This window comes from Trachurus trachurus (assembly GCF_905171665.1).
Source record: "Trachurus trachurus genome assembly, chromosome: 22".
In the NCBI taxonomy this organism is placed as follows: domain Eukaryota; kingdom Metazoa; phylum Chordata; class Actinopteri; order Carangiformes; family Carangidae; genus Trachurus; species Trachurus trachurus.
In genome coordinates, this window is record NC_139907.1 from 8,767,117 (window position 1) to 8,784,191 (window position 17,075).

General features: G+C 45.0%; 1 protein-coding gene across 1 annotated transcript; it reads right to left on the bottom strand.

The window, feature by feature from the left end:
- Positions 1–1,066: 1,066 nt before the first annotated feature.
- On the bottom strand, positions 1,067–14,393 carry ttbk2a (tau tubulin kinase 2a; the record flags this gene model as incomplete). The annotated part of the gene is made up of 15 exons (XM_083998040.1): positions 1,067–1,514; positions 2,210–3,198; positions 3,996–4,346; positions 5,242–5,788; positions 5,883–6,103; positions 6,814–7,021; positions 7,199–7,356; positions 7,592–7,717; positions 7,897–7,989; positions 8,189–8,254; positions 8,776–8,880; positions 9,264–9,404; positions 10,941–11,014; positions 12,318–12,465; positions 14,325–14,393. The coding sequence occupies 15 exons, from the start codon at positions 14,391–14,393 to the stop codon at positions 1,067–1,069; spliced, it is 3,744 nt and encodes a 1,247-aa protein (XP_083854166.1).
- Positions 14,394–17,075: the final 2,682 nt, after the last annotated feature.

Genomic DNA, 17,075 nt, shown 5'->3' on the forward strand with positions numbered 1-17,075 from the left:
AACACCTTCCCATCTAAAAAGGACTTCCACTATTCTAACCTGTAATTCCCTCCAAATTCCCTCTTGGCAACACAGTAGGCACAAAAAGGTGCGTGTCCTGACACACTCCACATGACTGATTGTATAACGGATCACTATGGAGCGATCCGGTCGATTAAACATTTAAAACTAATCTGAGTGACACTAAAACCACACATCCACGATCGCACAGAGGAGGGGAGGAGTCGTAAGCGTCGCTAAGCATCAAAATAAATATCTCAATAAATACAACTGTACACAAAGTCTGGCTTTATGCATTCACACGTAGCATAAAGTAAATATTAGTATACCCTGCCTGCAAATCTCCAAAAGCACAGGAGATAACTGAGTCAACCCCAGGCCGATATTTAATTAAGCTGTGATCAGCCACACTGATGTTTCATCAGTATGATCCAAGTGCATTAATACTGGGGATAAATAAGTTACTATATATCATGGTGCAGGATGGTTTAAAGTTGAATAAGCAGAAAACTGATTTCTTTATGTGCCCACTGGCTCAACTAACTATTGATTTATGTATTATAGAGCTTCCTGCGTCGGGAAGCAACTGCTTCATTTTGCAGCTACACTATTTTTGCTCTACAGCATTTTAATAAATATGAAATGAGGACAGTGACATGTCAGTGTAGTTTGTGTGTTAAACTGTCATAAAGGGGCACTCCAACTAGTCCGTCTACTCACACAGGAGCCGGGGAAACAGAAGAAGAACCATTTTTGGAGCTTATTAGACTAAAAGTCAGGACGAACTGGCGTCTGCTCTACAGATTCTTTCAGTCCTACAGCCTCATTGGAAATTCAGTATTAAATCATTGGAGTGCCCCTTTGAAGCCGGGCGGCGCATAAATGAGCAATGAACCCTGTGTGCAAATAGAAGAGCAGTGGGAAGCGGCGAGACAATTGTAAGCTTCTGACTGACAGGGATTTCTAATTATAGAGGAAGACTCAGGTTTGTATCCTGACTGGTGTCTACCCTACGGTGACTGGAGTCTTCCCATCCTCTGCTGTGGCAGCACGAGCCGCTGGGCAACTATCTGCTCAGCTTGCTGGAGCACTTGCCCTCACGGCTGCAGCCCTTCCCCCTGGACAGGTGGAAGGGGGTCGTGCGCGCCTGGCGGCTGCAGCAGGTCTCCTGGTGGTGGGGGTAGAAGCGGCGGGGAGGCGGCGAGCCCGAAAAGCTCGGAGGAGAGCGGCTGCGGCCGAGGCAACCGCCTCCCCCGTTGCCACGGTGCTCGTGGCGGGAGGGCGAGGAGCTGACGGAGCGCTGCAGGGAGGAGGAGCTGCGTGGCGATGCGCTAGAGCTGCGGTGGTGGTGCGGAGAGCTGGTCAGGCTGCAGATGCCCATCCTAGAGCCCCCGTGCTGGGCCGAGGACCGGTGGTGGAGCGGGGAGCCGCGGGAGCCGTGCATCAGCTGAGCGAGGCATGTCAGGAGGTCTGAGTCACTGTTGCTGCCGGCTCGGATGCGGTAACGCCTAAGCCTAAGTGAGTACAGAAAGCAAAGCAGGGGATGAAAAACAGCCAAGTCATATATTTCAAAAGCAAACCAGGAATTTAGTGTGATGAATTTCCTGTCAAGAGTTGAATAAGCAGATCAGCCTCTTCCTCTCGTGTCTGTATTTTGGTCGCCTCCTTAGTGCTAAGCCAAGCTAATCAGTTCCAGGCTCTTACTTCATATTTGGCACAGACATGAGAGAGGCATCAAACAATTTATCACAAGAATAAACAGGAAAACTTCAGAATTAAGTAAAAGAATTCAGATTTTTGTCATGTTTTTTATAGCCTTCATGCTCTTTTGTTCATGCTGTTCAGAATAAATGTTTAGAGCAGTGGTTCTCAAAGTGGGGTCCGGGGACCCCCAGCGGTCCTTGAGAGGGTTCAAGGAGGTCCCAAACTTTTTCTCCAAATTTTACAACTTTTTTCCAGAAATATTACATTTTTTTCTCCAGAAATCTCTCAAAATTCTCAAAAAGATTCTCACCATTGGCTCTAATTTGAACGTACATTGACTAAAAATGTAACGTTATTCAGTCTCAGAACAAATATTTGTGTATTTTTGGTGTTTGTTTCAAAATGTTGTCAATTGGGGGGGTCCGTGGTCTAATTTGGGTCAGTTTAGGGGTCCTTGAGTTTGAGAACCACTGCTTTAGAGAACAATAACGGTTGGACTTATTACCTGCCCTCCACTGTGGGGCGACAAGGTGGCTTTCCAGGGGGCGGGCGGGGCAGGAACTGGGAGGCCAGCTGCTCAGCAGAGGAGGCTGATTGAACAGGTCGAGGGATCCTACTCTTGCGGGACAGAGGGCTGGAAGAGGAGGAGAGGGACTGAGCGTCGTCACCCTGCCGGTCGGACCGGGAGCCCATCAGAGAGTCCTCGTCCTGGGAGCGATCGGAGGCGGAGGACAGAGGGTCCCTCGCCAGAGAAGCAACCACGGGGCCGCGCCTGTCGGAGAGGGACGGAGAGGCAGTGGGAGAGGGGACGGGGCCCTGGTGACTGGCTTTCTTCTGCAGGAGTTTCTCCTTGGCTGAACCGGGAGTCGGGAGCTCCAGCAGGCTGGAGGGCTCCAGGACGGGGATACGACTTTGCCGGCGGCTGGGGTCCTTGCGAGGGACGACTGGCGAGTAGGAGGCCGGGCCCTTAGTCTGAACTGGGGCCTGGTTGACCTCTATGCTCTCGTCCTCTCTCCGCTGAGGCTGTGCGTCACAGAGGCTGCGGACAAAATCATTCTCAGGGTCTCTCAGCTTGGGGAAAGCGCCGTTACTTAAATCCGTTACTTGGCCGGTAGCGTGAGGGGAGAGGTGTCCGTTGGCGAAAACAGGACTGCGAGGCGAGCGAGGAGAGTGAGGGGAGCGAGGAGAGCGAGGGGAGTGTGGAGAGGAGGGCAAGCGCGGAGGAGGCGAACGTGGAGAGCGCGGGGAAGACACGCGGCTTGGCACAGGGCTTTGAGCTTTGGTGTAGGTGTCTCCATTGACCATCGTCTCAGCCAGGGGGTCTGTGGGTGTCCCCGGGTGGGTGGGCACATGGTCCTGGGGGGAGGTGATGTCGTGCTCCTGCACCTGCTGAGTCTCAGCATCAGCTTCACCACGCCTCTCCAGCAGGAGGCACTGTGGAGCACTGTCCGATCCTGACTGGGAGGACAGCCCAGAGGGACGCTGAGCTGTCAACTGAAGAGGAGGGGGAGGTGAAGACATGGGGGAGGAGAAAGACACACAGCAGGTGTTATTTAAAAAATACACTCTGTTAAAAATGGGAAAAAATATTCGAATTGTCAAAGGGCCTGTTGCTGATAGACTACAACATGTCGAGTTGTGCTGTAGTTCTGTAGCAAGAGCCAGATGCAGATGTGTGAAAAGAGAAGAATTTTATATTATGGCGTAATAAATGGTGATTAGTTTGGCAACAGCATGCAATACCATAGCTACCATTATCAGACCGAAACACACAAGTGCTATGGCAGTGTCAGTCAAGCTGTGAGTACTAAACCGGCAAGTAGGACAGGAAACGTTCACGCAACTTCGCAGGGGGCTTCAGCGAAGAGAGGGTGAGGAACAAATACAGGGAGAGAGAGAGAAAGAGAAAGATAGAGAGGACAAAGACGATCTGAAACAAAAGAGACCATGCAACCTGTAGTCATGACTCGACATTCCAAACACACATGCCACAATCAGACAAACACACACCCCTATTCAGATCACAAGAACACATGTCCAGACACAAGGACACATCTGACCCATGCTCTGTCTGGCCTGCACAATGCCCCTCATGGTCTCTGGAGAGAGCTGCCTGACAACAACACAATAAGCAAGCCAACTGAACAAAGAAGCCCAAAAAACAAGCAACTTATACAAAAAAAAAAGAAAAAGAAAATGAAAGAACGAAAAAAATGTTGACAGCTGTTGTGTAGAGGAGGAATCTGAATGGATGGTCTCTAGTTTTCTATCGTGATGGGGCTCATCATCACCTGCTGAAGCTGCGCACGTGTGATGCGTATGACAGAGGGAAACTTGGCGTTGGCGGCGCCCGCCGGGATGGGAGGCAGTTTCCTACGACTGGGCGAGCGGGTGCCGGGGGCAGCGGCGGTGGGGTTTGGTGGTAGTGGAAGTGAGGCATGGCAGGAGGAGGAGGAGGAGGAGGGGCGCTCCCGCTGCTGCTGGTCGGCGGACTGGCTGCGCCTCAGGCCCGGCGGGTGGCGCAGGTGCAGCGGGTCCGACAAGGTGGTCAGGAGGGTGTGAGGGCTGGGAGAGCGCAGAGGGATGGGGCTGCATGTCCGCGCCGCTACTTCCTCAGGCAGGGACGGAGGAGAGGTGGGGAACTAAGAGAAGGGGAAGGGGAGAGAAGTGGGGAGGGGGGTGGAGAGAGGAGGGGGTTGTGAGTTTGGTGAGGGAGTGAGAAGATGGAGGAGGAGGTATACGGTGGGGGTGCTGTGAGGCCGGTCGCGCTGGTTTTTGGAGCACGACGCGGGACTGGTTTTTTTTTTTGCAGGGCTATGGCACCGAGAGGATCATTAAGAGAATTCAGGGGATTATCATTATTAGGCTAATGAAGGAAGGAGGAGGTGAGGAAGGAAGTTCTTGGGAAGGAAGTGCACATTTTCAACTTGGAGGTAGAAGTTCTGGTTGCAGGAGAGAGGCAGCGGACAGTTATTCCTCTTGGAGTGAAGAAAGCAGCTCTACAATTGAAGTTAAAGCGGTTTAGGTTCAACTAGAGCGGGATTATGGACCTGAGTGGGCTGGTGGTGGGTTATGAATAGCAAAGGAGCAAAAAAGCAGTTTCAACAAAGCAAAACCAAAGCATATTTTGAAAAAAAGAAACCACTCATTTGTAAAGTAAATAAAAACCAACAGTCATCTGCAAATGAGACAAAATTATGCATGAAACCTTAAGAAAATCAAAGTAAATTCCAAAGCCGGAAGCTCTCCCTTTCCTCCATGCTGTGATGTGATCAGAGCTCTGCAAGTTGTGTCACATACCTTCCACTAACAGATAAACACCAGTGATGAGAGCGAGCAAACATAAAGCAGTAACATTTAGCTTCAGTATACAGCAAGATGCAGCTGGTGGATCTCTGCTTGTTGTATGACATTAGCATTTACGTTCTAGAGCTAGAACTCTGACTCTGTGCAGCTTTTTAACTTTGTAAAACGCTGACTACAGTCAGTATCATGTATGCCATGTTGTGAGATGACCTTCACAATGAAAGAGCTTACCTGCGTGAGGACTCCCTCTGCCAGAGCTTCAGCCGGGCTGGTTGGAGTGACGGGCGGCAGAACCCCTGCTGGGCCCACGCTAAGCTCCAACTTGTCCACTTTTGCGCTTCCCTTGGAGGAAGACATGCTTTCTTGTTTGGCTTTGCCATTGATCGGGCTTCGGCTGCCCTTCTCCCATCCAGGAGACTGTTCCCCTGGCTGGAGCACCTCCGGTTCCTCGTCCTCCTCTGACGGGCTGGTGGTGACCTTAGCTCCCGGGGAGCCGCTGGGCCGCTCCACCATTACCCACTCCCTTGAGTCAATGTCATGTCTCCCAGAGCTCAAATTGAGGGCCACAAAGCCCCCGCTGCTCGCTGCCCCCTCTCCCTGCTCTAGAGATCCAGGGGATGCCGGCTTAGGAGAACCGCCATTGGACCGGAACTCCTCGTCGTAGTGCCAGACCCTGTCGGGACGATCTCCAGTCGGTACAGTTTGACCCTGAGTTACTGGGATGATTGCAGCTCCCTCCTTGTCGTGGTGCAGGGTACCAGGCTGCTGCTTCGCTGAGCTGAACAAACACAGGACAAATGCAAACCATCAGGTCTCTGCTGAATCCTAAGGAGGGAAAAGATGTTGGTAAAAAAGAATATTGATAAACCTACCAGGCCTCCAGGAAGCGCTCTGGACTGGGCTTCGACTCTAGGCCAAGTCTCCTCTCCAGCTCAAAGCTGTGGATGTTGCGGAGCTTCCTCAGCAGAGGGCCATCGCGGTCCGAAGCCATCACCTCAGAGGGAAGTTTGACCGGCGAGCCCAGGCTCGGCCCAGCGTAGGGGCTCTGGTGTCCTTGGTTGCCCTGGTTGTTGCTCTGTTCCTCCTCCGCCGCCTGTGGGAACAACTCAGTTTGTAACTTATTTACCAAAGAAATAAAGGTTTTTTCACTTTTATTTTGAGGTTAGTTGATGTGATAAAAGCCTCATATTAAATCAATATTAAAGCAACTGCAAAGAACTTTTAACCGGATATGCAAAAGTCTCTCATTTGCTGATGTCTCTGTATGTATGACCATGATGATGTAACTAGAAATGTCCACATTTCAATAAATAAACTTTTACAATGTACCGATCGGTCTACATTAAGTTTTATTTTATTTTATTAAGCTACACAACAGGGTTAAAGGTCAGGGGTGCATTGCATTGTGAGATACAGTACAGAATGTAGACTGGTCCAATGCATACTGGAGATTTTTTCCGAATCAGTACGACATCCGGGAATTTTTTGCATACTGCAGATTTTCTTTTGTTTGCATTCTGCATACTACATATACATTTTGGCCAAATCAGTGCGTATTAGCAGTATAGTATGCGGTTTTGAATACAGCCAATACCTTTAAGAGGCAGTGGTCGGGTCAATCCAACAGACGAAACGATTTACGGCATTCATACGGAGACAAGCCAGATAATTGTCTTTACGACAATACGCATTAGAGCTAATGGGAAAGGCAGTCTTCATTCTGGCCAAACACTACCGTTTTTGTCCACAGGGGTCGCCAAAATCAACATGCTTTAAAAGTTTAAGTGTTCCCTTGTCGTGTACCTTCCAGACAGCTGTTCTGATGCGGTTGCGGTTGCGGTCCAGCTCCTCCCAGACATCAGCCTCCTGGTTGCGATGCGGGTGGAGGGGAGAGACAGGCATGCGGTCGGGCGCTGGGTTGTTCTCCACGTCGCTGAGCTGCTCATCCTGCAGAACCTCATCTGTGTTTTCCCTCATCAGGTCGCCGGGTATGAGGGAGGCGTTTGCCATGCTGAGGCAACAAGAAGTACACACATTATTATACCATGAAGCCTGGAGGCAGGTGTGTAATTTCCAGCAAAGTGGAGAAAATAAATAGGCTTTTTTCCTTAAGTGCTCTGGTGTTTAATAGAAAAAAAATCCCTCCTGAATTAGTTCCACTCATCTCGATTGTTTCAAGGACACTTACCCCATATGTGCCGGAGTGAGGCGGGTGTGATGTTGTGGTGTTGTGGCACTGGCACTGATTGTCAAGGTGCCATCTGTACCAGTTCGCTCCCAGTCGTAGGGGTCATTCTCCACTACGTTGTAGGTTTTCATACTGTTGTCAAACACTGACATCAGCAGCTGTAACACAACATAGTACATGCAGTTTTTTTTTATTCAAGACACTCCCACAGAGCTCTACAGAAAAAGGGTTTTAAACACTTGCGGTACTTCAAGTCATTTGGGGAGCTCAGCTTGAGCAGACCTTTCTAGGGCATGTAGCACACACTTTGCCACTTTTGGTTTTCAACAAGGGAAATATAGTATGTATTGAATTGTTATTATAGATCTGCAGCATCAAATCCTAATTAGTCACCTGGTAATCAGGCTTGGTGAAGTAGTCCAGGGTGGAGATGTGATCTAAAAACACGCCAAACTCTGCTGGCAGATGTTTGAGCATCAGACGATGGTCGTAAGTGTCCTTCAGCTTCCCCACATGTTCCTACACACACACACACACACACACACACACACACACACACACACACACACACACACACACACACACACACACACACACACACACACACACACACACACACACAGGTCACTTCTGATTACTCATTGCTGGACGGTGCTGTTTAGTTTCAAGGAAGTACAACAACTATTGGTCGCCCTTACTTTGTCCTTGATCTTCCTCCATGGCAACTGTCCGACCAGAAACTCTACCAGCATGTAGAAGAGGGACCAGAGGTCATCATGCCGACCCATCTCCTGCAGAGTTACAACAAGGCTGAGTTAAGCTTAATCAAACTCAAAATATTTGATCATTCACAAATCATCAGGGGGAAAAAAAGAGAAAGTTGTTGGATAAAGCATATGAGCAGGCAGTGGTAGGACAGCAGATTTTACACGAGTCACAGATCACAGATTATGCAAGAGCTCCAGCAGCACAGGGTGTACAGAGACTGACCTTATTCTTATGTGCATTGACAGATGCATAGCGGACTGTTCCCCTGAATCCTGCTACGGGACGGGGCTGACAACACACAGACAGATACAGTCATCCAGTGCTAACACAGGCATAATCATACATGAGTAAGGTTAAGTCCAAACCATATGACTGCAGAACACCAGGACAAATAAAAACAAAACTACTGACTAGAATCATTAGATTGTATTAAACATACAATAATTGAATTTTTTTTTTTTTGCCAGTGAAGGGCAGTACAACAATCTGTAAACACAACTTTGTCAAATTTGTTCCATCAAACAAGAAATTATTTACCATTAATTTGGTCACCTGACAGTCAAATATTCACACTCTTTTATTTTTAAAATTTAAGATGCTCCATTATGTTCACCAGTGGTTTTCTGTCATTGATGGGCTCTGTCTGGCTGCAGACCATAAAAAACAACTGAGCTAATGTTGCAGACCAGAGACTGGGAAAAAAAAATTGTAAGCTGAAAAATGATCTGTTTTTTTCTTTTTTTCTTTTTACAATATTGATAAGAGAAGGTTCAAACTCTGTATAGCCAGTAACAGAGGAGGGTACTTACAGGTCGGACTTCCTGGCAGGAGTTGGTGAACTGGCGAGCTAAACCGAAGTCCAGCATGTAGCAGGTACGGCAGGTGCTGGGGAAACGACCCATGGCGAAATTGGACTGAAGCAGAGAGGCAGGGCGGTAAGGAGGCAAAAAAAAAAGAAACTGATTAGATGTGAGATGTATGAGCAATAATATTGTAGATTCATGCAAATTCAGGGGGATAAATATTCCTGTGGTGAAATATCATTCAGTGCAAAAGGGTCAGACAACATGACAAAATGTACATTCTGGTACACTTTGGGCATTTAGCCAACACTCACACTGAGTCAGTCAAAAAAAAAAAAAATCAAAATACTGAATCAGCAAGACTTGCAGGGAATAATAAAAAAAAATGCAGGGGCCACAAACACTTCCTAGACAATATAAGTAAATAAATTCCCCAGTGCCTGGAATTCTGAATGTGCTAAGTAATGAAATGCAGCCAGAGTCCTGTGACTCACCGGTTTGATGTCACGATGCAGGAAGCCGACTGAGTGGATGCTTTCTATGGCCTCCAGGATCTGGCGACCCAGACGCAGGGTGGTGCTGATGCTGAACGTACCTCGGGTCATACTCCTCCTCAAGTCGGCCAGGTTACGGCCCTGAGAGAGCACGTACAAGATCCATTAAATCAAAGCCCTGAGCAGTATTTCAAGGAAAATAAATAAATAAATACAAATGCATCTAGGTTATGTTTTATTTTTGCTGTATAGCGCCAAATACACAGAGATATATTTACACCAAAAGAGAAAAACACAGAAAACACCGGACTGTCAAATGTGCTTAGTGGACACACAGCAAGTCAACAGTGACAAAAAATAAATACAGCTGCACAGATCATCTATAATTAAAGCCGTGGTGTGGTTGGGAGTCAGTGCAGCTCATATAAATGTACCATTCCTGTGGGTATAGTTGCATAAATTACAACTCGAACACATTTTCACAACAGATCCGATGCAGAGAATGTATTTGTGAATTTATGAGGGTGAGTTGGGAATCACACCCCGATTTGCTACATGCAATAACTGAAGCTAATTTGATGCCTCTGTGGTTCACAGCAGGTGACATTGTATATGAGCACTGCTTCAATCTCCACTGAGTGTAGGCCTATAGCCGCTATAAATAGTTTACTTCTTTTTTTTTTTTGCTTGATGCTCTGCTCCACAATCTGAACCACCTTAAATATGTAGTGCTTATTTACCCATACATCTAGGTCACTGAAATGTATGGATGCTAAATTATTAATATGCAGCAGCAGTCATTTACAGCAACATCGCTCGGTTTCTTGCAACCAACCTTCACACAAGAGAAACCTAAGAGACAGTCATGCTGTCCCTCTTGTCCCAAATCCAAAGACAAGTCAAGTTCAGAGCGATGACTCAAGACGGTTTGACGCAGGACGGCATTAAAGTGACAATTACAGCCGAACTGGGAATGTTATGACACAGTTTAGCAGCAGTAGCGCAAGAAACTGACCAATCACAGAGCAGTATCCAGTTAAAGTTTGCTAACGTTAGCTAAAATTAGCTAGCAGTCATTCATGACCAGGTTGGGCAAAACCCCCGAATGCATCATATTATTCACGTATTAGTAAAAAAAACTATGTGGGTTTTAAATGATGTATTGCTACATGATGTCATTATACATAAATAGGTTATTTCCTATATTGTCTCACTGCCTGTAGGCTAATGTCCTATGAGAATGTCCTATGAGATTTAACTTGTTGTTAGTTGCTGTACAGATAAACCTACTTTGTCTTGTTAAATGTTCCACTCTTTAATCATTCAGTTTATGAAATGTCTGTCTTCTGGGAGATTTATGTGCACATAACACCTTTTCTTTTTCAATTCAGATGAATTTTTGTTTTTCATTAGGCTATTGTTACCAACCAGTCTAAAGCCCTAACTCTAACTTCCAATCACATTTTTTTTTTAAAAAGGAGAATTTCTTCATTTGAGTGGCTGGCATCAGCAAATGTTTGACATTTTTACTTGATAAATGATTTCAATGAATAATTTGATGGATTTTTGGTGAATCATTTATTCCACTGACTCTTTCAAATTCTTGCACTGAGCTTGGAAAATCAGCTGAACATCATAATGCTTATCAGCCATTAAGTCCTCTGCATTTTCACCAACCTGAAGCTCCATCACCACATAGTTGAAGCGGTCGTTACGGCCACACCCCACAAAGCGGCACACGTGGTCTTTACCTAGGAAGAAAGAGAGGAGAAGACACTTTCAGGACACTTTCATAGGAGAATATTAGGTTGTTTAGATGTCAGTGCTGCATCATTTGACTGAAGCTGTTCGTTGAGCGACTCATGATGATGCATGCTCCTACGTCGCCGCCCTCGCCTCTCTGGCCTCCAATCACCAGCTTCCCTGTGCAGCAACCCTGCTGATTTATAGGCAATAGAGTGCGACACAGTGTCTACACATGTGCATGAATGCCTCGTGTGTTTGGTCTCAGTCAGCGGACATCGCTGCACAGGCAGCTTGACTGCAGCCACACCCCAAGGCCCTTTAGACAGTTACACTGACAGCATCTCTATATTGAAAACAGAGGTTATTTTGGATGCTTGTGTTTAACAGCTTCTCTTATATTACTAAAGGATCTAAATGAAAAGCTTAATATTACATTAGCTTGATACAACCCATTAGTCTTTTAATGAGGCTGCGGGCCGATGTTTACTCTTTACTGCTGGGCGGGTCAGCAGTGTTTGGGGGGCTGGAGTTCAGTCTATCTCAAATTACACGCTGGTTCTTTTAGGAGGCAGCAGAACCATGATGCCCCAGGCCACAAGCCATTAGATAGCAAACATGATCCCGGCCCATTGATTTTCCTCTCAGAGGGGAAGACACAAAAAAGGCACATTGGTTAAAAGGCAGGAAGGGAGAGGGGAGGGGAGGGAAAAAAAGAGAAGGGAGTAAAACTACACAACCCCCCCTGAAGGAGCTCTTTTTTGCTGATCCTGTTTCTCTGCTATGAGAAATTGGGAGTGTCCGCGAACACAAACATACACTTCCTCTGATATGAGCACCCCATCTTCTCGGTTACTGTCATCCGAAACTTCGGCAATAAAAACTACCAAGACGTAAACCACCACTACAACAACAGTAGTGGAGTACAGGATGATTTATCTGCTGCTTCGGCTGAATGACGGTGTATTCTGTGCTGCAGACATTGAAGCAAACTGCGGTGAACCAATGGGCCAAACAGTGCTTTCAGATGAGTCAGATGATCTATATGTGGTCTCAGAGGGAGAGATATTCTACTCTGTGATGGATGCATGCTGGCTATCCCTGCATCTTCTACTATCACAACATTTCCCAAGTTCTTTTTTTTATTTTTTTTATTAATCTCAGAAAAAGTATTGACAGAAATTTCTCTGCCAAGTTTGCCAATGATACGCCGAGTATCTTTATCTGTGGCAACTCAATAGGTCAGCGTACAAGCGAGGATCAATCAATTCCAGAAAGGTAATCAAATCTACTGGATCCATTTCGACTCACCCTGGAGCTTCTTGAGCACAGCGACCTCCATCTTGAGCACCTGTTTGGGCTGCTGGGCCGACTCCACCTTCAGCGCCACACTGACCCGCGTCAGCAGGTCCAGCGCCTCGTATATCTCGCCAAACCCTCCACCCCCGATCTTTTTCGCCTAGAAAAAAAAAAAAACAATAAAACACTGCTTCAGACCTTAACATTCAAAACATATTATGTCCTCAAGGATGGTGAGATGTATATATAAAAAAAGACAAGATTAACAAGAACGTCTTGTTTGCACCCTTCTCGAGGGGGTCAGGGGTCAAGGTCAGCGACAAATCAGATTTCATAGAGGTGGTGAGGAAGAAAGCTTTCTGCAACAAATGCCTGTCTTTCAATAATGGATAAAGAGATGATAAGAATCCCTTATCTTTTATCCCTTAATAGTATTTTGGTGAGGTTTGATAGCAGCAGCAATAAACTCTTTTCATTAATGCACTGCCAACATAGCGATATTGGAGATATGATCAAGAAAACACGAATTAAAGACATGTGATATCATTATGATATTGATTTCAGCAATGCGTCTATGAATGTGTGTGCATACACTGTAAACACTGGAGTGCACTCAGGCACAGCCAGTCTTTGACTTATCTCACACCATCAAGTGTCACAATCAGGGGAAGTAAACCCAGTCTGATGCTCAGGGCCCCAAAGACCCTCATAACAGCACATTTTGCAATGATAAATACAACCCCACTGAAAAAGAGCAGTAGCTTTACAGTATAGTATATAGTAGGCTACACTGCACTGCTCCAGCCTCAGAGTCGCTACTACAGTGTGAGGCATTTAAGGAGGCATCTGCAAATTGTAGCGTCTACCTAGTCTGTATGTGAGGCGTTCAGGGGAAAATACGATCCTACAGTCAGAGCACTCTGTCAGTCCAGCTAGAAATTGTTTTGTCCAAATTCATTGCAAGCATCTAATAATCTAATAATAACTCTTACCCACTGGTTAATTTACATTTATTTAGACAGACCATCCCAAAATCACAAAAAAGCATCATCAGAGAGGGGTTAGCAAGGGGTTGGATACTATGTGAAGTTTGAAAGTCTGGCAGTTTCCAAATGGGATTGAATTAAAAAAAAAAAAAAAGCCCACTACTTATAAGACATAATGAGAGCGATGTATAAGACTAATGGGGGGAAGCTTCATAAAGACAGGACACTCTATTTATACTAATAGACCTAGAACACTGTCCTGACAAATATAACCCCCTTGAAACCCCCCATGAAGACACTTCCTACATATTATGATATATAATAATAAGACTAGGGATTAATGAAATGTATTTTTGGGAACCCATGTAGCTACTAAGTAATTTGTTTTTATTAAGCTTTTATCGTTATGTCACTCTTTCAAATTTCCCTCAACACTTCTACCTACTCACTCTCATTGCTCAGTACTACGAGAGCTTTAATTTCCCCTAAGCTCCCACGTGTCCTTCACTGTCCTCCATGCACACACACACAAACACATACATACACATACACGCACACATACAGTGAGTCTTGTGTCGCACTCGGAGCTAAAGTCGTAGGATTAGCTGCAGCATTCTTATGTAACTCTGCTCCTTAGAAGACAGAAAGTGGTGCCAGGCTGCCAGTTAGGAATAACAGCCTCACATGGCACCCAGGCTGGAGCAGCAGTGAGAGACATGGGCCCTCTGGGAACACAGTGCAGTGTGCTACTGCTGCCTATAGCACACTGCACTGCCACAAATAGACATACGGTCTATTTTTGGCTCTCCCATACTGCAGCAGCACTACCTGGACAAAGAGACGTGACCCCAAACTGTCCAAGCCACAGGTGAGATCCTTTGGAATAAAAAAGACGAGGACTCGTAAGCAGGGGGAGAGCTTTGTTTGATGAACAAAGAGTTGTTGTTTACGGGACAGAGGGTGAGCCCGGGACAGGCAGTGATGGGGCTCGACCAACACACCCTCCATTGTCGTGGAATGACGCCTCACTTACCACTTTCCATCGTTCCTTGACCAGGGAGAGCACGCTTAGGATGTCAGCTTGCTCCGCTCCCCCGCTCATCCCGTCTGCAGACCAGGGACGCTGTCCTCACTGCTTCCCCCCCTCGACCGGCTGCCTCAGACTGGGCTGGGCATTTGGGCCTTGATGGAGAACCCTACAGAAGCCTGAGAGAGACACAACTGTTAGAAACCGGTGGAGGAATGAAAACGATAACTTAGGTTCAAGGAGGTTTGATAGTGTCTGTTTTTCAGGCCTGATCGAATCACATGTGAGAGGTTCAAAGTCTCCCCAGTTGAGAGACAAAGTTAAACCCCTGGCTTAATGTCTGGAGCTCTCTGATACTTGACCAGCGCAGCAGCTGCCACACCTGCTGCCAGCAGCTGTCTTTTTTAAACAAATTCATACCACCAAGTCGCAGGCAAGAAAAAAAAAAAATCCTGAATCTTAAATTACAAAAGGCTTCGTCTTGGTATCATTTTGCTTGGTCGTTTATCTTCTGTATGTGACAACCAAGGAGCAGACCCCGCAAATGAAGCAGTATAGGTCTCATCAGACATAATGAGACTGTTTAATCTGCCTAATTTTGCATTCGGATGACTCAGTATTCAGCTGCTGCCGTGTGATATGGTGAAATAAAGCAATATTTTCAACACTGAACCATAAGTTCTGTTTAAATACATAATTTTGTTTAAATGTCCGCTACATTAAACTGCGTAAACTTTCACTCTTCCTTCAAAACGAGGGAAATATGAATCATAATCCATCCATATCCTCACAATATGATGCTTTAAGTGAGGTGTCCTACAGTCCTGTACCATGTAACGATAAATTGGTGCACCCTCTTAAAAGGTTTCTATGTTGGCTTACTAATGGCTTTATAGTTAATAAATGATAATTAATAAATAATTCACTAAAGCTTTATAGACCAGGTATAAGCTGCTGTCAGGTTTTGAAAAGCCTCTGGCTTTTGTCTTTATCCTTTCAATTTAGTAATAATAGATTATTTGTACTTAACAGTTTAAATCTCTTGTGGTTTACACAGCTGTAATTATTCTTTTTATCATAAATAATCTGGTTTATATAATGACAATCAGAATTGCCCAACTTCACATACTTTAATTGCCCCTTTTGTTTAGTCTTCTACCACAGACTAAGACTGAAAGAACTTGCAAGTGGCCAATTTAAGAAACTGGAACCAGATTTGTTCTGCTCAAAACCAGATTTAAACAATTAATCAATTATCAAACTTGTTGATAATAACTTTCTGTTGATCCATTATTTCATTCATTGAGAAATAATTTCATGTTTACATGTTGATATTTAATTAATGAGGGAATTTTGGTATTTCACTGGAGCACAAACACCTCCCCTAAGAATTTTTAATAAATGGAACTAATAATAATGATTGAATGATTTATGAACCGTTCATAATGCGATTTGTTACAGCATGAGATGACAAGAGACAATTGTCATGAAGCACAAGCTTCCTTTAGATAAAAAGCAGGCTGCCAAGGATCAACTGGAGATTCCTCTGTAAAAAGCTGTATCTACACAACTCCTGTATGTATTATACAACATCCATGTCGGAGATAAGCATTCCTCAGGAGAGCACACGCTGGTTACTCCCTTTAGTCTGGCTTCAAACACTCAGAGCGAACCCGACTTTGCTTCATCATTCTGCACACGGCGTGCTGGCATCTTACGTTATGCAACGAGCCTTCAAAACACTATTTGGTTACAGGGCATGATCCTGACTTCAAGGAGGCAATCAATCCCATCATGTACCAGGATGAGGTTGGGAGATGGAAGAGGGCAAATCGTGGTTTGACTAGATAACAGCGAAATGACCAGCATGAAATATGACCCGGGGGTTAAGACTCAGGAGTAAGGTGGCCTTGGTGCAGCTGCACTGCTGCTCCAACACACACACACACAACGGATGAAATGTTTCAGCATAATAAATCTCCTCTTAACACTGTCATTATTGATAAACATTATATAGAGTAGCTATTTATTATCTTAACCTCTTCTAACATTTACTAATCTTGTGCTAAAATGCTGTATAGACACTGATTTAAATGTTAATATAGATTTATTTTTTAATGGGATCATATGTAACGAGATAACACACAAAAAATCCCAAAATTGTACCATATAGTTGATTGATTAAGTTGATTGATGGATGATTAATCAGACTACTCTGGTAAAGGGCTCAGTCATTTCTGAAGTAGACCAAACAGTTTCTGGTTGCAGCTTCACAGATGTTTGTTTTATGCTTTTTCTTTGTCATATTTGAGAGTAAGACTCCATGGAAATGTAACAAGTATTTTTCAGAGTCTTCTGATCTTTTAGGGACAAAATTATCTTTCAAGAAAAGAAAAATAATTAGATTAAATTAGATGATGACACGTGACACAATATTAAGCCCTGATTTACATTTTCATTAATAGATAATTCTATTTGCCAATTCACTTTTACTGCACAAGCTATTTCATGGGTAGCCTATATGTCCTTTGAGTTTTACCCACTTGTATTTCCATTTACCTGTATGTCCCTATTCCCTTATAAACACATTGCGGCCTTAATGAAAAGAGACTATATCGCATGTAGCACCAGCTTACTGAGATAAAAAGCAAGACGTCTGTACAACATGTATGTATTAATGTTACTATTGTGCAGTTTAAGCAGCATCATTCATTTACTATTTGTAACAAATACAGATATCTATCTGTCTAGGCTATA